Source organism: Heloderma suspectum, chromosome 4 (genome assembly GCF_057233095.1).
Source record: "Heloderma suspectum isolate Gila_16-S chromosome 4, 16-S_ref, whole genome shotgun sequence".
Taxonomy (NCBI): domain Eukaryota; kingdom Metazoa; phylum Chordata; class Lepidosauria; order Squamata; family Helodermatidae; genus Heloderma; species Heloderma suspectum.
This window is the reverse complement of record NC_139461.1, coordinates 262,233,296-262,255,250: the sequence shown is the minus strand read 5'-3', so window position 1 is coordinate 262,255,250 and position 21,955 is coordinate 262,233,296. Positions and strand designations below refer to the sequence as shown.

Here is a 21,955-nt window from a genome sequence, read left to right as displayed (position 1 = left end):
CCGCTGGAGCTGCTGCCCTCCGGAACATCCGCCCCAGGTAAGTCTCGTCCCGGGGGGGAACCGCGGGGGGGGGGTGGCAGGCCATTCTGCCATGGATTTCGGGGGGCTGAATGCACTGGCATTCGGCCTCACCGAGATCCATGGCGGAATGCTTTGACATCCCTATTTCAGACAGGAATTTTTCCCAGCCCTACCTGGCAATGCCAGGGATTGAACCTGGGACCTTCTGCATGCAAAGTAGGTGCTCTGCCACTGAGCTGTGGTCTCTCCCCAAGGGCGGAGGAGAGTGAGCTACATTCCAATCCACACATAAGTCCGGAGATGCAGATCTGGTTAGTTTGTACTGGAATTCTCAAAGATCAATTTCCTAAACATTCCTATGATCTTGTATAGCGATCACTGGAACCAAGATCTCTTGCCCTGCAATCCCCTTGCTTGAATCCTCCTTGGATAAGAAAGGGAATCCACTGCTTCCCATCAGGATAAGGACTGCAGAGTCATGAATTGCAGGTTCAGAAGAAATAAGCCCTGGAGAACGATGGACAAGAGGCCTCACTGGATAACATTTGAGAGGTGGACCTCATGCAGGAGAGCAGTGATTATTTATTGCTCATTAGCCTAATAGACTAAGGATCCTTCCCTCAAATCTCCAACCTGTCTTGGGATTCTGACTACTTGCACCTTTGAACTTTCTCAGCACCCAGAACCTTCTACTATCCTGTCAGAAAGCCCATCAGCTTTGGAGCCCCTCATGCAGTGATGACATCAGACCTAATAGAAGCCACTCTGTGAGAAAAGTGTGAAGCTACTGGCTTAAGTAGTAACCCCTTTTAAGATCTGGGACCTACAATTCTATAAATCATGTCAGAATGATGATTTTAGGTAACATAGGTGGCGCTACCACAATGACTTGAACTGCAAAAAATAACTTGCCATTTTAGAAATCTGCCCAGCTTCTGCCTTCACCCTTGCAACCTACCTGTCTTTAGCCTCCTGCCTGTCTTAATACAGGGAAACTCTGGGAACCTGTGCTCCTTACTGCCACATCATGTGCAACAGTGCGGGAGCTTAGTGTCAAATTCACTCCAGTCCTTTATGAGAATAAACTTGGCTGAGAAATGTTGCTTACATTTGAAGATGTTGTTTACTATGCTGTATGAAATGTCTGTGAAAATAATTTGATTAGTGGATTGTGTCCAGTGTTAATTCTACTTAGAGTACACCCACTGAAGTGAATGGGACGTAAGTTAGACTAACATTGTATACAACCCAGAGATAGGATCTACCTAGCCTGTACAGGAGAAATTATTTTACAAAGACATGTTTGATGAATATCCAAGTCTGATGGGATGGTTAGAGACAGAGTATCTGAAAGACCACCTCCTCCCAGATGAGCTTGCACGTAGATTGAGATCATCCTCAGAGGCCCTGTTATACGTCCCAATACCAAAGGAGGAATATGAGACAGAGCCTTTTTCATGACAGCACCCCCTGTTATGGAATTCCCCCACCCTCCTGCAAAGGAGGTGAGACTAGCCCCATTCCTGATGGCATTTAGGCAGGCAGTGAAAACATTCTTATTCGACCTGGCTTTTAATGGTTTTTAATAGCAAAGGTTTTAATTCTGCTCCTTTCAATTTAAGATTTTCGTTTTAATTTGTATTTCATGTTATTTTGTATGGTTGTGTTTTGCAAACTGATTTGGGGGGCCTTGTTAGGGCCAAGAAGCAGTATAAAAATAATTTATAAAGTTGCAAATATACAAATTCACTCATGAGTAGTCCCATTGGCACTGGGACTTGCCTACTGTTTGAGATTGTGTCCTGGATGACTTCCAAATGCATACAACTTCCTCCAATAATAGATGCATCTAGTAGCCAGAAATGGAAATATTTCTGCACTAAGCTCCTGTTTACTAGCCTTGCCTTCCTGATGCTCTCTCCTGCTTTGTGCCACTGCCATGTGGCTCAGTTTCTGTACCTCCACCTGGCCACCCACAGTTGCCCAGTCTTCCCTCTGCCGCTACGTCTGGGAGCCACTGCTGCGCAGAGCCATGCCAGGACAGGACAGCTCCTGGCCAAAGCAACAGAACTGCTCTATAATGAATGCTGAGGATAACAACCAAATCATAGTCAACAAGGATAGGCTTTTATTCATATCTTCAAGGTGACAATATCTGCAGTAAATTTCTTTAACAGCGTGGGGGCTGGGGGAGTTCCTCAAATGGTTTTCTGAGAAACAGTTGACTGTTTAGAAAATGCATTTTTGGCCCCAGAAAGTCATTGACAAAACATGAACTATTTGTACACAATCTCTAACAGTCAGAACACTGGAGAGATTTCAGGGCCATCTTTTTGCAGGAAACTTGCCATATCCAATTCCTCAGATGCTACTGCAAAGCATAGCACTGCACAGTGGGATGTGTTTATAAATCTTTGTTTACAGAAATGTTTAATTTGCCAAATTCTGGTTTCTTGGAATAACAATGGTTTAAAAGTAACATTCTTTACATCATCAGGCTTGCTTCTTCCATGAACAGGCCACACTAATATAAATAGAGATGGTGGGGGGAAATAAGACACCCTGTTACACAGGAGGTACACAGTGCTATTCTGCCAATGTTTGCTGGACCAAAATCTCACCATTACTTCTATTCCAGCTGTTATATAGACTCCCATGGGACAAGCTAAATCCTATATACACTGACTTGGAAGTAAGCCCCACTGTACTCAGTGGGACTTGCTTTAAAGTACTGATGCTACTGAATTTTGTAATTAGTTGGCTCACTGGTTGAAAATGGCGCGTTCGTTATGCTCACCTTTGTGGTGAGCTTGGATCGCTGTCTTATGAACCTGTTATGAATTTCAGAATAGATTGTGAGCTTTGGAGCTACGCTGTCTGCATCTAAACTAAGGTATTTCTGCCCATAAGCTGAGTTGCTTGGTTTAACCCTTTTGTTTCAGGAGGAAATGTGATAATGTCACTTTAACCCTTTAGGGAAAGGTTGGCATTTGAACTCCTTCCAGTCATGTTCGAAGAAACAGCCACATAGGTTGCATATGCCTCCATACGCCAATCCATCTCTCTCCCCTCTATATACTGATTGGCGACAGTGAGTAAACATTACGTAGAAAGGCCATGTGGAAACAACCAATCCGGAAGGGGTACATAAGGTAGTGATGCATGACATCATGACACATTATGTGATTCCAAACTACAGCTCCCAAGATGCAGTTGGAGATTGCTCATGCGCAAAAACTTGCATTCACAGAATGAGATCTCAAATTAAAGGAAAATTCTTGCCTGGCATGAATGAATACACAGATGAATTCTTTACTCCCCAAATAACCAATTCATTTGAGATAAGCTTGCCCATCACTACTTTTAAGTAAAGATGCATAGGATCACTTTACACTGAGCAAAAGGCTACAATCCATCTAGCTCAGTCAGTTACTATTATCCTGATTGGCATCAGATTTTGAAGATAGTTCTTAGGCAGCAATGTTTCCTAGGTTTGCGCCCTGAAATGCCTACTTGGAGATCCTAGGGATCAAACTCATGCAGAGTGTGTGTCTCTTGCATATGTAAACATCAATGCACCAAGCTACAACTCTTCCCTAGCATTTTTGCAGTGCAACCCTGTGCATACTTACTCAGAAGTAAGTCCTGCTTCATTCAACACAAGTAAATGAGTATAGGATTGAGGCCTTAATGATGCATATACATTTTATAGCACTTGTGTTCGCTAAGGGCACAATCCTAGGATAGGTCAGTTCTCAGGAACCCACGCTCTGAGGTCAGTTCCCTGAGAACTGACCTTCACCCCCTCCTGTGCTGCTTCGTAGGCAGCATGGAACGGCCCCACGCTCAGAAGAGGAGCGTGGAGTGGCAAAAATGGGACGTTCCTGGGGGCATGCCAGGGTAGGGAGGTCGGAAATCCAGTACGACACATGCAACGTGTTGTCTGGCTGCTGCTTCCCATGCTCTGACTTCCCGCGGCTAGACAGCCAACATCGGCTGTCTAGCAGCAAATGCAGGGTGGCTGAAGCGCGGAGGGGACAATCCCCTCCACACTTCTCCCATCCTGCATTGGATAAGCAGTCACTTCCAAGTTTGGAGGTGGCCACCTATCCCAGTAGGATTGCTCCCTCCATATACATTATGATGGCGTATAGTCCTTCATGGCATCTTAGGTTAAGTGGGAACCCTAGATAGCTCTGACTATAGTTCACATTACTGGTAACACAGTGGTTACCCTTTGGCCCAATATGCACACCAGAAGGGGAGGGAACAAGTCCCTGCTTGCTTTCCCATTAGAATTGTTAAGCAATCAGTAATATTACATTCAAACCAGTTCTAAATGATCCTGGATTTGAGAAGGGCCTCCAGAATACATTTTAGTAGACAGTCTTCTAAAATATTGCAAAAATTTGAACTACATGTTCCTCAAGGTTCAGTGTGGAAACTTTAATAATAGAATGCGCTCCAAGGAGACCACAAGAGATCATAGAATTTAAATCTACTTCCCTTCCCTTTTAATATGTATTTTCTCACTGGTATGGAATTCCTGGCTTTGTGTTTTGTTTTGGCTGGAGGCAGCAGCCTTTTAACATTTAAGTAAAGCAGGGTAAGGGGAATGGCTATTGTGGGAGGCAGTAAGCATGCCCTTTTGTGTAACATATAAAAGCCCAAACAGAAAAATTAAGTGGAATGCTAATTTCCGAGGAATTAAAAACAACTCAGTTCACAAGTCACACAGGACTAGATGGGAAAATGCAATAAGCTATGAAGTTTCCACATAATCGACGTTCCAGTACCATTTCCAAAATACCATTTATTGCCGATTGGGTATCGGAACATGGATTCTGTCTGTGGAAGGCTTGTGGCTTATTGCATCAGTTTCATTTGGTCCAATGTAACTTACAAATATTGATGGCTCTAGACCAAAGTTGGTGTCCTGGGCTATATTTAGGTAATATGGTTTGTTGCCCAGAATAGTTACTGGAATGTGGTTTCTGTTAACATTTTGTGGCTCACTGTATCGATCCCATGTAGTTATGTGTAGTATGTGTATAGAATTGGGTTGGATTTCGTAGAAGTTGGCATTCCAGTTGTTTTACCAGTGTACATTTTTTGTCTGAAACAGATAATGGAACATGGTTTCTGTGGATGTTTTGAGGCTTACAGCAACTCCTATCTCTTCCAAAGTGAACTGTGAATTTTGGAGGTATGGATAACTGGAAGTTTGTCATTCCAAGCTATTTTCCATGATACCATTTGTTCCCCAGTATAAATAGCAGAATGTGGTTTCTCGAAAAGTTTGTAGCTTTTTTTTTAAATACAAGATTTATAAGCTGTCTTCTAGGGTAAATCCTTCTAAGATGAAGTACAACAAAGTTTAAAAACCATACAACATAATAAAATGATAAAAACCAGAGATCAAAATTAACAGTTTAAACCAAATAGCACCATATCACAGCTCCGGTAGAGTCATGGAAGTTCCAAGCTATTCCGTTCTGCTCTGGATAGTTTCTGCATATGAAAGGGTTAACACAAATATAGTATGTTTTTGAGATGTATTTTATTTATAAGAGGCCCATTTCATCCCATTCTGGCGTTTACACTGTCCTATCTCAGGCTGCAATCTTGTACACACTTTCCAGAGAGTAAGTCCCACTGAACGCGACATGCACAGAACTGTGCTGTCACATACTATTTTTTTATTTTTCTCCAGAAAACATAAATCGTACTATTTCTGGCCGTATACTCGCCTTACCTATTTGCGCCATATCAATCCTGCTCCTCCTTTCCCTAGAACAGAATAAATACCTCCCTCTATAAACTTTAGATGGGAGACGAGGATCTGTTTTCTAGGGAAGGCGAGATCAGAGCACGTGTCCTTGATCGCTCCACTGAAAAAGCATTTGGAACAAAGATAAGGGGTCCATCCAGCCCTCGCTTCCCATTTTCATTAGAATTCCCCCATGTCCGGGGCAAAAAGTGGTGGAAGTATATAGGAATCAGTTGAAACAAAGGGAAAGAAAGCATGGCGAGTTAAATGCTGAAATTCTGCAGTGAGCGGGAGCCCCACGTGCTTTCTCTAAGCTTTTTCCTTTTTACACTCCTTCCTACGTATTTCCCGCACGCGCAGACTTCCACCGACAGGAACCGGAAGTTGTGTGAAAGAATCATGAAGACTGTAATCCCTTTAACTCAGGCGGCGGCGGGGGGGCGGACTTCACACCGGAAGCTACGGCAAGCGGCGAGTGCCGGAGCTCGGTGCCTGCGACCTGTGCGCCCCCTAGTGTGCCTCCTCTCCGCCGCGCAGGAGCCTCGCGGGGGCAAAGGAGGAGGGAGTAACGCGGGGCGGCAGAGGGGTGCGTGGGTGTCCGCTCTCCCCGAGTCTTCTCATGCAAAGACACGGCTTGATCCCAGCTCCCTTGTGAAACAGTAACATTCTGTTAGAGGCGTTTAAAGCCCCCTTCTCCCCCCCCCCCCCCAGCAGGCCTTGACAGTTCTAGAATCTTGGCCCAATCCTCTCTCCTGCCTCTCTTTCAGTTCTCTCAGATCATGGCCTGTACCATAGAGAAGATCCTGACAGATGCGAAGACCCTGTTGGAAAGGCTGAAAGATCATGACAATGCGGCTGAGTCTCTCATTGACCAGTCCACCATGTTGCACAAGCGAGTTGTGGCCATGAAAGAGGCCGGCACAGCTCTTTCTCACAAGGTAAGTGCAGATTCCACGTTGGCATGAGTCTGTTGGGTATGTGGGGCAGTGGGTGGAATAATGCGTACTAGACTTATTTGGGTTCATGTGGAACATCTTTTCTTTACAAGTACCAAGAAGATGCAGCTGAGCTGAAGGACACGTCAAAGCACAAACCTCACATTCTGCTCTCTCAGGAGAACACTCAGATCAGAGATCTGCAACAGGAAAATAAAGGTAAGCATTGGGCTTTTATATATCCAATGGTAGTCCTGCATAAACTAGGCCCATTCACTTCGGTGGGTCCACTCTGTGTAGGAGCAACATTGGATGCTTCCCATTGTGCTAATGATATACCTATGAGCCTTTGAGTTACTTATTTGGCTGTAAGGATTTAACAGAGGACTTCCACATCCTTGTGATAGGAGCATCAATGTCTGTGTAGTCTAAACACAGCTCTAGAAGGGATTGCACATCAAGTATTTTGATGTAATGGCTCGTCTTGCATGCACCCCAATCCTGTGCATGTTTACATGTAAGTAAGTGGGACTAACTTCTTAATAAGTGTGCTTAGGATTGCAGCCTGATATGCTTAGAGTTATCAGGACTACTGACTTTCTTCACACAAAGGTAGGAAGTGCCCCATGATGACAATAGGGACAAATAACTCTTCATGTTGCACAACCTAGATTAAATAAAATGGGCAATATCTAAGCCACGCTATCTTTTAACTTAATATTTCTAGCATGCTAACCCTATGCATGCTTGGACAACTATGCAAGTACTTACAGACCTGTGCACCAAAAGGACACAGCTGCGTTGATGACAGGTATTTTGCTTTTCTGATGTTCCTCAGCACTGGTTGCAATTTGTATACACTACATGAGACTGAAGACAAGGGAAAATAAACAATGAACTGACATATGTTCTTGGCATAAAGCCTTTTTTAGTAGTGATTCTTCATTGGATCGCATTGTTGGTGGAAGATGTCTTGAAAGTGTGATAATGTTTATTTTGGAAATACTCCAAACCACAGTAAATGAGCAGCAATTATACACTTTAGAATAATCTTTTTTAACAGATTTTTAAAATGTGAGATGTTTTGGCAAAAAAACACCGGCTTCGGACACAAATGAAAGTATGCTACAGTACCACTTACAAACTGAACCAAAATAAGTGGTACTGTAGCACCCCCCTCCTGCCATAGGGCTAACACCATTCTTCTTCTTCTTAATTGAGAGCATTTTTACCCCGCTCTTCAGCCAAAAAAGCCTCCCAGAGTGGCTTACAAATGTTAATATTAAGACAGTCCCTGCCCTCAGGCTTACAATCTAAAAGACACAACACAAAAGGAAAAGGGATTGGGAGGGAGGAGGGGAAAGAAAGCAAATTCTGCTGGCCGATGTATTCAGCTAGGGTGGTCTCCCCCTTGCTATAATGCTACTCCTCGGAGACAGGAGGTGCAGCCTACCAGTGGCCCTTGGTTCTCTGGCTCATGGATGAGGCCAGAGTCTGCAGTCCCAGGGAACTGTCCTGTGGGAAAGAACGATGCTAGTTCCTGCTTGAGTGGAACTGTTTATTCTTGTTTTTTAAGTATGTGTTTCTTGGTGTATTTGTTGCATGTTGTGACCTACTTGAAGGATCGTAGTTGAAAAGCAGAATATAAACCTATTAAAAAACAATAAATGAAATGCAGCCTCAAATCTTGGTTCAGAGGGAAACCTAGTTAAGACAAGCAGGAGAAATTTGAGCAAGAAGATAGAAGCAGCATACAATCCCATGGCTCCCAATTTTTGATTGTGTGATCTGCTGCTTTTAAAATGGCTGCTTGTTTTTAACAGTTATTGGGTTTGTTTGGTTTTTTAAAAAGGTAGCCTTTTTTAGTTTTATTGTATATTTTTCTTATTTTGTACTGTGTTTGACTTTGTGTAAGCTGCCTTGTAGAAATGTGGTGTATAAATTAAATCTTATAAATAATACAGTTTGTAGCTGAGCAATACAATCCTGAAGTTTATGATGACGTGTTGATATTTCTTAAGCTACAGTTTATGAATTGCTGGATTTTTCTCTTACAAATTTGAAAGGTTCTGGTGTGACACCAGTAACTTTTTAGATGGTGTTCCAAAACTTTCTATCAAGAGCGTAATGAATTGTGCAAGTTCAAGTTGAGTATGTTCGGGTTGGATCAACTGTTATGTTGTTTGAAAAGCAGATTGCAGCCTTTGGTGTACTATCATTTATGTTTGCTGGGTGGATAAGCTCCAGATAGAATCAGAGTTGGATGTTTTTAAGACTGCCATCCTGTACACATAGACTTACATGAAAATAAGCCTTATTGGATAAAGTGGGGTTTACTTTCAGGGCAATGTACATAGGATTGGAGTGTAAATGAAACTGGATGAGTGCAGGGCATTAACCCAATATTTGAATCAATAGAGGGAGTACAGCTAAGGAAGCCCAGGTCAATAGACATGTGTTGAGATGCCAGAAAGCTTCATACTAGGGATGGGAGAGAGAGAAATAGTGTTCCTACGGCTGTATCGTCCAAGAGGTATTATCAAAGACCAGGAGCTTAAAATATGTAAGCCTGTGCTGACATGTTTAAAAATTCGCTGTATATCTTGTCCTTACAGAAAACAATCCTTCAAATCCCAGAATTCCCCAGCTAGCCAGCCATTCCCCATGCTGGCTAGGGAACGCTAGGAATTGTAGGACTTTTTTCTGTCTAAACATGCATAGGATTGCACCCTTAATTTCAGTGACGCTTTAGACATTCCCAGACCATTCACTGGGTTCTAGCTTTTACTTATAGAAGAATCTACAGAAGCAGGTGGAAAATTATGTACATAGCTTTGCCCATATTTTAGAAGTTGTGAAATCGAATCTTAAACAGGTAAATTTATGTGGAAATTATACACACTTAATGTGACCACTTTCAGTATTTTCCATTGGCAAAAAAGGGTTTCCTCAAGTTTCTCTGCACAAGGAAAGCAAAATACCTTTCTTCATATTTACTGCATGAAATTTATGTTGTACCTTTCAGAGCTGTGGGTGTCTTTAGAAGAACACCAGGATGCTTTGGAACTTATTATGAGCAAATACAGGAAACATATGCTACAGCTCATGATGAAAAAAAAAGAAGTGGATGCCCAGCCAGTTCTGAAAGTCCATCAAACTCAATCTGCAGTAAGGAATTACTGTATTATCTTCTCTTTGAAAAAAAAGAAGTTGACAATAGGAATAAAGATGACACTTCAGGGAGCTGCTTGGGTGTTGTGCTCTATTCCTATGATGTTTATTCTTGCCTATTTTGTATTTCCCTCAAGAACCTCTTCTCTGAAACATCTTCCTTCCATTCATGCTCACAGGTCAGAAGTGCTTTCTCTTTCTAGAATAAAGAGTTGTAACTCAGCCACAAGGTACCTTCTTTAGAATTCTTATAAAGAAAAAGATTTGGTATAATCTGTAAGGCACATTCTAGTTTCTGGTGACTTCAGCATTGTAGAATACCATGAAACAATAGACAATGGATTTGAATTAATTATCATACCTCTCATAAAAAATACGAATGAGTTAAAAGATCTGGGACATTTCTCCTCCCCGCCCTTGTGCCCTTATAGCAGTTAGTATACTGTAATTAATGCTGTCAAATTGCTACTTGAGACTGCTGTCCCTTTTAAACCTTCTGAGGTGGCAGAAGAGAACGCAGCTACTGTGCCTCCTGCCCCATTCCAACATTTGCCTGTTCCTCTCCCCTGTCTGCTACAGCAAGCAGGATTCTGATTTTCCCTCACAGCCATTTAAGGAATCCAATGCAGAAATCTGACAAAAAGGCACAACAGAGCAAAGGGCAGGCAGTTCTCAGAGGTGCAATATGGCAGTTGTGGCTCAAGGAAGGATGGATGAGGACATAGCTCCTTGGCCCTAACTCCTTTGACTTTTGAAAAGTCCGGTTTGGAATACAAAAGGGAAAGAATACATTTTGCTTGCCAAAAACATTTGTTTATACATTCCTCAGGGTATATATTGCTAAAAAGTGAAGAGTTCCACAGGGGCACTGGACTGGCTTGAGATTAAAACTTGAGATTGAAAGCTAGTTTATTTACAAGGTTTTGCTTTTCTCATCACCATACACCACACATTGATTGTAGTTTGTATGAGGTTAAATCCAATGTTGTGCTAGCAGAAGTCCTCTAATTCGACAAAACTTTTTCTCCCCCTCCCCTGCAGCCCTCTGCGCTGCCTAAAAATCTGCTTTGTGGGGTTTCTCAGTCCTCTGGAACAGATTTTGAGGGTGTGCAGGGGTGTGGGGTGTGTGTGAATCACCCTCCTCCTGGTTCTGCTGACAAAAGCAGTTCTGTCTGCAGAATGACACCGTTGGATACAACCCTATACACCTTGCATATCTGTGTCTTAAACCTGTAAAATATATATCATGTATCTTTAACTATACAGGGGACAATATAATCCCACTGTAAATTATATGTGGAGGATTCACATGTGACTCAGGAAAGCCTTCCTCCCGCTTTCTTTTGTATGTATGATAGGCTGTTATGAAGATGTGGAGGACTGTGCCACATATGGGTAGAGGGCTGATGGCGCATATGGGAGGTGTGCACACATTTCCCGTAATGGCACATAATGCTGTGTGTGTATGTGTGTGCACGTGCGCATGCATGCACTGGGGTGTGGACGTAGGGGAGGAATAGAGCTCTCTTGATGCTGCAGCTGTGGTGAGACTGGATCATGACTGTGGTATTTAAACCTAAAATGTCCTATTTATTAAAAATAGTTCTTTCAGAAGAGAGTAATAACTCCTCATATATAAGTGCTACCAAAAACAGGTAGCTCCTGTCTCAAAGCTGTTTTGAGGAAACTTTCAATGCACCTTATAAGGGAAAAGATATGATGGTAATTGTTGGCTCATATTTAGTTTAACTGCTATAGATCCAAGAGACAAATCCACTATGGGCACTATAAGTAGGAAGGTGGGGTTTGAATTGAAAGAATAAATAAGACCCATTTCTTGAAAGTAAATCCCAGTGAGTTCAATGGGACTGTAAATCTTAAGGCACTGCTGCCTTAGATGAATATCCACTATCTCCTCCAGATACCAATTTCTAGTTTTAACTTGTATTGATTAATATATTTCCAAGCGTATGTCTAACCAATTGCATATTCATCTTATGGCTATTTTTCTGGCCTGCATTTCTTAGCCTTTCTTATACAAATGTCACAACTGTCTAGTTAAAAACCTTACTGAAGCCTAGCTATGTTATCCATTGTGTTGCCCTTGTTGACAAAAGCAGTAACTTGATCAAAGAAGAAAATCCTACATGACTTGTTTTTCTTTTCATGAGTGCTTTCTGTTGGGAATAACTTTGTTTTGAAATCTGTCTACAGGAAATTGAGAGTCAAATAGACAAGATCTGTGAGATGGGAGAGATGATGAGAAAAGCGGTTCATGTGGACAATGACCAGTATTATAAAATACAAGAAAAGCTAGCACAGTTAGAGGTAAGATGATGAACAACTGTGAGGTGTGGGATAGAAAGGGAAGAAGTGTGTGCCTTACATTTGCCGAAAGATTTTTTCAGGCTCCAAGCTTACTGTAGAGTTGACTGCTTCTCTGTTTAAAGCTAATGCATACCAGGCTTGATTTAAGGATTTCTGCAGCCCGCACTACAACTGATGGGAGAGGAAAACAGCCAGCTGCAGGTGGACTACTTTAGCATCAAGAAAGTAGAAGCTGGCTTTGCACAATACAGCTCTGCACCAAAGCCCTTAAAAGTGGGAAGTTTGAATGCTCAAATATCTGTTGACAAAAATGAGCCTCATAAAGGAAAAAGGATAAAACTTTGGTAGTATGCAAAAATGTGTTTTAAGTCAGAGTTAAGCATGAAACACAGAAACTCAGAGAAACTGGAGTACTGAATAAGTGGGGTTTCTTCAAATTAATTTTTAGACATAAGAAAAATACATATATTATTAAGAAGAAGGGCTTTAGAAACAGCAGCCGACCTGCCACTTTGCATTCTCCCGCTTAGGATTGTGCTATAGTAACTTCTCTTTTCTTTTTTTGGCGGGGAAGATGAAATTAACTCCCAATAGCTGGATTCATAAAATAATCTGGACCAAAAAAAAAAAGAATTAAATACCTGGGGATAAATATTGATAGAAAATTATATGAATATAATTATACCACATTAAGGAAGTCAGTGCAGAAAACTTTCAATGACTTGAACAATTTAAGATTATACTTAATGGGGAGAACTAACTCAGGGAACATGTTCATCTTACCAACTGATTTTTTTAAATTTTAAAATGTCCCTTGTACAGTACCTGACAAAACCCTACAGGAATGACAAAAGATAATATGGGAGCAGTTCTCCCAGGGGTATAGGATGCTCATCCTATACTTGGGGGGCAATAAAATGCTTTGAACATCCCCCTCTGCATGCGGAGAGGGAGGTAGATGGGTGCAGTGGTGGCAAAACGGTCCATGGGTGCAGTGGTGTGGCAAGCTCTTTCACTGACCCATCTTCTGTGGTTGGCAAGGGTCAGAACAGAGTTTTCTACGCAGGGGAGACTGTGGATCTGCACAGTCCCTGAAACTCCGCCAGCCCTGGAGCTGGCATAGTAAATTCCTCCCATTCATTTCAATGGGAGGGAAAAGTGTAAAAAAAATGCTGGCAAAGAAACTGGTGAAAAACAAGTAGGGCTCTGCTCTACCCCATCCCACCCTACACCATCCCCACTACTTAAAATTGGTCTTCCCACAGATTTATTTGGGATAGAAGGAAAGCTAGAATGAGAAATATTTTCAGATAAAATAATTTTTAAGCAAAGACAACATAGGATTTATATAGAAGAAAACAGATTTTGAAAAACGTGTATTATCATATGGAAGGAAATTACTGTCAAAATTATATGGGATATTACAGAATGACCAAGAGCAGGACGAATATATATTGAAAAATGGAAGAAAGATATACGAAGAGAACTTTCAGAGGATGAATGGGATTTTCAATTTTCTAAAGGATCGTGGTTTTTCACAGCAATAAAATAAGATAAATAAGATAAAAGAATAAAATTCCATAATAAAAATATTTTTAAAAAACAGAATACTGATGAAAACAGTGCCTGCTCAGTCAAGGAAGTCTTGCTAAAATAAAGATCTATTTCAGGAGGCGCTGGAAACAACATGGTGCTGGCGCCTGCCTGATATCTGGAGGCAGGGAATTCCATAGAAAAGGGTCCCACCACAATGAAGGATCTTCTCCAGGTGGACTCCCATCGGGCCACAGGTCTATGCAGATCCACAAAGAGCATGCCCTCTGATGACATTGGCGACTGGGCAGGTTGATATGGGAAAAGGCGCTCTCTCGGGTATCCTGGTCCCAAGTTGTTTAGGACTTTACACACTAGTACCAACACCTTAAACCTGCCCAGTAGCAAATAGGCAGCCAGTGCAGTTCCTCCAGCAAAGGAGTTGCATGCTATTGTTGTTATAAAGAAAATGGCTTTACAATGGCCACATAGTAGCACTTCACTTGGAAAATGAAAACAATATATAGTGAAGGAGATGGAAAGTGTTGGTTAGGCAATATGTGCGGGGAAATCTTGCTTAATATGTGATGGGAGTGTGGGAAGGCAGTAACATATTAGAGAATGGTGTCTCTCATGAATTTTTCTGCTGGATTTGATAACAGATCCTGTTGTGTGTTTATTGTGTTTTGTTAACCCATATAAATATAAGTATTGCATATTCTTACCATTGCCACAACTGAATATGCAAAAACTTGGAAAATATACCAAAAGAAAGATTTGGCTGTTAAGGAAACCATGGGAACAAGCGGAGATGGTTAAAATTAAAGCACCTCTAAGAAACTCACAAAAATATAAATAAACCTTGAAAGGTTGAGATCCAGCGACTAGGTATTTGACAACTAAATTCGATTTTGATAAAGAGAATGAAATGTTAGCCTTATAAATCACAATTCAGGTAATTCAGTATATGGTGCGATGTTTGGGTAGAATATCCTCATATGGTAATAAGCCTTTTAAATGGAGTGTAGAAGTATTGTGTAGCATGTAATTTTGTATGTAAATACAACTGTTTTTAATTTGTTGAGGGACAGGATGAGTACTAGCTTGTATTCGGTTGTAGTTGTCACTGCCTTAGCTCATCATTTTCAAACTGTTTTTATTGGTTTTACAGCTTGAAAATAAAGAGTTACGAAAACTATTATCAATCAGCAGAGAATCTGCCGAGGTGAGGCAAGAAGGACTGTCCGATGATGCATCCCAACCCACAAAACCACTGTCTTTGAATAGTTGATCTCTGAAACAGATAGCTGTATTGCAGGAAAGTGTGTTTATTTTCCAAGCTGTTCTTTAAGTTTGTCATGTTGTCTCTTGGATAGAATTCTAGCCTTTTGCTATATAGACTGTGCATAGCTGTTGGCAGTGGCACTTTCTGCTCGCTAAGGTTTGTCCCGCTTAATCATGCAGAAAAGTACTTGCGCAGTCATATTCATTGGCAAATGCTTTCTCTGGATTATCCTTGTTTTCAGAAATCTCCGTTAGACAGAACAATTAGATCATCTTTGACTTTTCTTGTGTAAGTAAATTATTTTAAAAGTCATGGCCTTTATCAGAAGGGCAGTAAAATAGTCTGTACAGACATTTTTACTTAGAAATATGTCGTATTGATTTCATTGGTATTTACTTCCAAGTAAATATCCTTTGGATACATTGTCATGCAAACTTTAGGCACTCCCATTCTTAATTTAATTGTCAAAGTAGTGTGTTTGTTCCATTTACCATGTTATTTAAGTATAGACTGCCAAACTACCTGCCTCTTAACATCAACAAATTTAGAAAATTACACAGTTTCTGTAAAAGTATTTTCATAGTCATTTCTTAGACGGGCAGTGTCTGCACACAGGTCTCTCCACAGAGCCTTGTACACTTGTCCACTCTAGTATATGTGTATAGGCATGCCATGGCATTATGAAGTGTGGGAGGGCTGTGCGTCTCTCACATATACTTATTCAGTCCTCTTTCTACACCTCCCCCGTCCCCAAACTTGATCAAGGAGTTTGAATTCATGTTCCTTGACTGAGTTCATTTTTCTTCTTCTTGAGGTTTCAGACAGGTGCTGCAAATAACTTACTTCACTAAAAAAAAAAAAGCCATTGCCTCTATCCTGAATACTTTCAGGAAAGCATTCACCAGACTTGAAGAAGTGGGGTAAAAAACATTATAAACTGATTGCATAGGAACCCAGCCCAGTCCTGCCTTCATTTACAGCCTTCTGAAGCTTATTGGTCTTTTGTTTTACCGTCCTAGCTGCTTGCTGGCAGACTTGTACATCCTCATATCTGGTAGATTCCAAGACTGTTTCACATTGTGCTTGTGGGAGTAGAGATAGAAAATGAGATGTGTCTAGCCTTTGTGGTCACGTGTTTGTGTAAGTGTCTTCATCCTCACAGCACACTCCCAGTTTATATAGCATATTACCTATTTCTGAGATTTTGTGAACCTTAAGTATTAGAAATATGTCTCCATTTTAAAATCCTTCTGGGAAAGGAGATGTTTAAGTGGTCCTGTGTTCTGCAGGTAAAGTTTCAGATTAGGATCTGTGCACTTTACCTGCGTTGTTTGTGGCTGTTGTAGCTATCAATATTGATTTGAGCTTGAGGCACAAAGGTATAATAGTCACACATGTCCCTTTCCCTTTTACATTCTTTCCTGTGGCGGGAAGGAGAGTTAGGCTTATTCTTCACATTAATCTTTCGCTGTTTTCAAATCCTCACACTCAAAAGTTTTAATTTGAGGATTGAGCTGACACAGAGCTGCTTCTTCTGTGCATTATGCAAATATAGCCCAATAGCAGGCCAGATTCAGCTGCATATCATCATTTTGCAGTATTATGCCTTAAATATATGCCATCAGTGCCACCTTCAGGATCAACAAGCTCTTGTAATGAACAGCAACGTGTGCTCAGTCTGTGGAAAGATTCTGGACTGTTTTGTAAATACCCTACCTGTAGGATGTTAGGATGTAAATAAATGACTTATAGAGGTGTTGTGCTATTATTCACCATCTTGTCAGCCTGCTCTGATCATTGAATTCAAACCATTCTCTTTACCTCTCAGGTTACTAAATATGTATATTGACTCATTTTCATGAAATAAATGTTTTGAGGCAGTACTATATGTTGTGGCACTTTTGTACCAGGGATTATTTATTTTAGCTTTGGCTAATACAATTGCTTTCTGATTAAATCCTTGGATGTTAGAAGTTATATCCTCTGTATTTTACTTGTAAACTTGGTTTAGTAAGGAAATACTATAACTTCCACATACCCAAATTAATCAGTTGACTATGGATGAGTATCCCGTGGAACACTGCTTATTAACTGGTTAAACTTCAAGAATTCCACAAATGTCTGTGTTTAACTTGGTAAAAGTACATTTTATTATACTTTGTCATATGCTATAACAAAATTTTTACATTTTACCATCAAATGAAGACCTTTCTCAGATCTTCTATAAACTTATTAGAGAGCAATCCTATGGTCCCTGGGCAAGCATCCCAAGGACCATAGGATGGCTTGCAAAACCCCTTCCAAGGACGGAGATAGCACTCTGACCTCAGAAGGAGAAGTCAGAGATCTACCTTCTGCCCTGCCTCCTTGCAGCTGGCACAGAGAGAAACTTGCCAGCTGCCTCTCAGAGGTCAGCAAGGGGGCGTTCCGGGGGGAGGGGAGAAGACTGGAGAGGCCAGGGTACAATTTATCCTGAGCCTCATTCCCTCCCCCTCTAAAGCACCCTTGCTAGAGGGGCTGAAAAGCCTGTCTAGCAAAAATATAGAAGATTGTAGGACAGGGAGGCAACGATCACCTCTGCCATTCCTCCCACATTGCTGGCTTCAGCCCAGCAAGGCATAGGAATCTTGGAAGCCTCCAAGTTTGGAGGTTTCTGAACAGTGAGGGCACAGTCCATCGGATTCCACCCTTAATCACTTTTAAGTAAAATGCACTGTGACATGTACAAGATAAAATACAGTAAGCAGAAACAGTATAATTCAAACAGTTACTGCTTTTAAGAGGCTAACCATTAGTGTGCAATATGCCAGTCAATATATGTAGGATGCCTTTTGATAAGAAAATGCTTTCATCTGACAGTGGAAGCTATGCAGAGGGGATGCCAGTCAGACCTGATAAAGACGTCTTAGACCTTTGTCCAGCAAGAAAACAATTTTGGGCCATAATGAATTTGTGGAACCTTTTTAAAAATCTAGTATTGTGGTTAACTATTTAGTTCTGGCTTGCAAATACCTGAGTTTGAGATAGCATGACAAATCAAAGAAAGCAGATTCACACATCTTGCTTTCCTGTAGTAGTCTTCTAATTTCCTAGTAGGCATAAACTGAAATCACAAGACAGAAAAAGCCTACCCAAGCAGATAAGTTTAAAAAATAAACCTGTTTCTTTCAAGTGGCTACTAAGGAAATCTATCCTTGCCTCTTTTTACATACCAGATGATTTTCCTCTGTTCTTTAATCAAGAATCTAGTTTGTCTACATTTTTCATAAGTGTGTGCCTATAGCTAAACGTTGCTTTGCAAAGATTAGGCCACTGCCAGAATATAGTCACTCCTCTGTTTTAGAAAACAGCAATTCAGCTAATAGCTCAGAATTGCATTTGATTGTTTTTACAGTGATAGTCATCATGACTCAGACCCAAAGTAAAGCAAAGTTGCTTGTACACTTAAAGGGTTCCCTTCCCCTCCCCTCCCCTCCCCTCATCTCTTCTCTCCTCATGGTGACAACCTCTCATGTCCCTCCAGAAGGTTGGTAGGCCCTCCAATGACTTGGACTGAAGTTGGGGAGATAGGAATTGGCAACTGCCCCCCCCATGCAGAAATGCTTTTTACAGGTGCCTGGCAGGGTTTGAATCCAAGCTATTGTTTTGTTCATTAAAAGCACTGCCTGTGGGTCATTACCCCAACAAGGAAGCGATCAGGATTTGGCTCAGCATCATGAGTTTGCATAGCAGACCTGCAGCATTTTATTGACATTTCAACCTGTGCGGAGATATCTCACTGACACAATATGGGTGACTGGCACTAGGTCAGCAGCAGCCACCACTGCTAGATATGGCATGACAATAACATACAAAGCTATAGTCCACCAAAGCTTCTGCCATTACAAATTTGTTAGTCATTAAGCTGCCACAAGACTCTTCACTGTTTCTGCTGTCACAAAGAGTTACTTAAGTGCTATCCTAAGGTAGTTGCATACCACATTTTGCTGATATGTGGTAATTATTATAATGTGGTTGCAACTAAAATGCAATACAGCAGGCTAAACTAGTGTGGCTTTCTGTATTATTTACTCCAGGGATTTTTACCCTACTTCCCAACATAGCTCCCAAATCAGCCTTCCACATGATGTTCCCACGTACACATAAACCACTCTGTGAGATCACAGCTTGCATATCTTGAGGAACAGCGTTTTTATAGAAAGTGGAACTGGTGGCTTCTGCAATTCAGTATTTCCACAGATTATTTTATTGAAGATGCATGTGGCTGCTCGTTAGTAAATATATAGGGTAGTATCCAATGACAGTCTTACTTAGAGTAGGACCCTCGCACAAAGACGCAAGCTGCAGCCACAGCTTGGATATTCAAAGGCCGCCATGGTAATCCTCCAAACCAAGGCACTGAGTAGTTTTTCCTGCCAGGAAGATGCAGCAGTGAGAGAAAGTTTACCTGTTTAATTTCTCTCAGATATGCAGCTATGAAATAAACAGGGTTGCAACCTCATGATTGTTTGCCATGGCTAGATAACATGTCCATGCTGCTACAGGTCTCTGTCTCAACACAGCAAACTGGACTCTATTTTTTCCCCGCTATCTCACCATTGCAGCTTAGCAGGAGACATCAAAACAACTGCATTTATTATGTCATATACATCTCAGTAATCCTTACAGCTCTGTAAAATAGGTCAGTATTAACCCCATATTTTAATTTGGGGAGAGGGGATTGAGGTTGAAGGATAATGGCTTGCTTAAGACTGTTTAATGAATTTGAGGCTGGGGTAAGATGTGGGCTTACACTCAACACTATACCAGCAGCTCATACACAATGTGTTCTGCAGCCATGGTTCTTAGGGCATAAGGGACAACCTTTGCCAGCAAGGAAGGGGCAGAGAGCCTTTGCATGGACTGAAAATAAGACTGAAGCACGGTTGTGTGAACAGATCCTCATTGTTACAGCGTACTCTATTCTGTCTGATGCAGATAACAACCTCAGCTGTTTGGGGAGCTGTGCAGTCAGTGCCGGCACCAGGTTTTTGAGGGCCTTTGGGCAAGACATCCTGAATGTGTTCCCTCCATCAGTGAATCTGCCTTTTCACTGCCATTATCACCAGCTGCTGTTTGTCATCCTCTTTCTCATGATTGCTGACTTGCTTGACAGGGAGAGAGCCAGTGAGCAGGTAGGCAGTGGCATCTACAGCTCCTCATTGCCACTATTGTCTAGGCCAGAGAGACAGGCAGGTGAACATGCAGGTTGCAATGGTGAAGAGGAGGAGCAAATCCAGGGGGCTCTTCTCAGTGGGTCCTGCTGGGGTGTACACCTTCAGCAGGTGCCCTGCCATGCCTACCCTTAATACCAGCCCTATGTGCAGCTGCCTACCTGGCCTTGTTTATTCAGTCAGTCGCTTCCGACTCTTCGTGACTTCATGGACCAGCCCACGCCAGAGCTTCCTGTCAGCCGTCGCCACCCCCAGCTCCCCTGAGGTCGAGTCCGTCACCTCCAGAATATCATCCATCCATCTTGCCCTTGGTCGGCCCCTCTTCCTTTTGCCCTCCACTTTCCCTAGCATCAGCATCTTCTCCAGGGTCTCCTGTCTTCTCATTATGTGGCCAAAGTACTTCAGTTTTGCCTTTAATATAATTCCCTCAAGTGAGCAGTCTGGCTTTATTTCCTGGAGTATGGACTGGTTTGATCTTCTGGCAGTCCAAGGCACTCTCAGTTTTCCTCCAGCACCACAGTTCAAAAGTATCTTCCTTCGTTCAGCCTTCCTTATGGTCCAGCTCTCGCAGCCATAGGTTACTATGGGGAATACCATTGCTTTTAACTATGCGGACCTTTGTTGTCAGTGTGATGTCTCTGCTCTTCACTATTTTATCAAGATTTGTCATTGCTGTCCTCCCAAGAAGTAAACGTCTTCTGATTTCCTGGCTGCAGTCAGCGTCTCTGCAGTAATCTTTGCACCTAGAAAGACAAAGTCTGTCACTGCCTCCATGTTTTCTCCCTCTATTTGCCAGTTATCAATCAAGCTGGTTGCCATAATCTTGCTTTTTTTGAGGTTTAACTGCAACCCAGCTTTTGCACTTTCTTCTTTCACCTTCGTCATGAGGTTCCTCAGCTCCTCTTCGCTTTCAGCCATCACAGTGGTATCATCTGCATACCTGGCCTTATTAGTCTCCATGAATACCGGAATCCAGAGAACTGCTCTTCTTAAACCCGCTATTGGTCATCCTCTGATGTTGCACTGATGTGTGTAATGTGTGAAATAAAAGGAGAGAGGGCCGGGGATAGCCATTTATATTTCAAGTGCTATCACCGCAGCCAGCGATATGACTGGGTACAGCTTTCTATGCACCATATCAGGTGTTTCTAGCTTGTGTGGGGAGGGGAGCGGTAAAAACGTGCTGGCAATAAGGAGGTTTTGTGATGAGTGAAATTGTCTAGTATTTACCTCACAAATTATTAACAGCAAGTTCAAAATTAGGTGAAGTAGGAGAGACACACACACACACCCCGTTTTGTCTGTCAGGGCTTCTGTGCCTTTAACAGCTGTATGACTAGCAGAAACTCAATATATGAAGCTTCTTCCTGCATGGAGACGCTTCCCCCGTTAAATCTCTACGTGTTCCGCAGCTGCTTAGAAGCACAGGAGGTTTGCAAGACAAGAAGAGAGGTGCAAGCCTAGCAGCCGCCAGTGTGGCGATATACGCTCACGAAGCAACGCGGTAACAAGCTCTTCGTGCGCTGCTCCCTCCCCAAGAACTGCGCCGCTGGCGTCCTTCTGCAAGAAAGAAAAAAGAAAGGAGGTGGTGGGGGGGAAGGCCTTGTACGCATGCGCGTTGCATTCCTACATAGCCGTCGTCTGTCCCAAGCTGCGCCCCCCTTGCCTCGCTGGGCCTGCCCGAACTTTCTGCGCACGC

At 42.1% G+C, this 21,955-nt stretch overlaps 1 protein-coding gene across 2 annotated transcripts; it reads left to right on the top strand.

Moving 5' to 3' along the window:
- Positions 1-6,319: 6,319 nt before the first annotated feature.
- Positions 6,320-21,622, top strand: SIKE1 (suppressor of IKBKE 1). Of its 2 annotated transcripts, none has more exons than XM_084853563.1 (6): positions 6,320-6,377; positions 6,559-6,729; positions 6,840-6,945; positions 9,752-9,894; positions 12,112-12,225; positions 14,930-21,622. In XM_084853563.1, exons 2-6 carry the CDS (start codon positions 6,571-6,573, stop codon positions 15,047-15,049), a joined length of 642 nt encoding a protein of 213 aa, XP_084709689.1. In that variant the 5' UTR covers positions 6,320-6,377; positions 6,559-6,570; the 3' UTR covers positions 15,050-21,622. The 2 variants fall into 2 exon arrangements, with proteins under 2 accessions (XP_084709689.1, XP_084709690.1); XM_084853564.1 differs by having other exon boundaries at positions 6,320-6,442.
- Positions 21,623-21,955: the final 333 nt, after the last annotated feature.

Coding starts and splice junctions, on each gene's coding strand:
- SIKE1 (XM_084853563.1), top strand. CDS start 6,571: ATGGCCTGTACCATAGAGAAGATCCTGACAGATGCGAAGACCCTGTTG. Junction 6,730..6,839: donor GCACAGCTCTTTCTCACAAG/GTAAGTGCAGAT, acceptor TTTCTTTACAAG/TACCAAGAAGATGCAGCTGA. Junction 9,895..12,111: donor TCCATCAAACTCAATCTGCA/GTAAGGAATTAC, acceptor ATCTGTCTACAG/GAAATTGAGAGTCAAATAGA.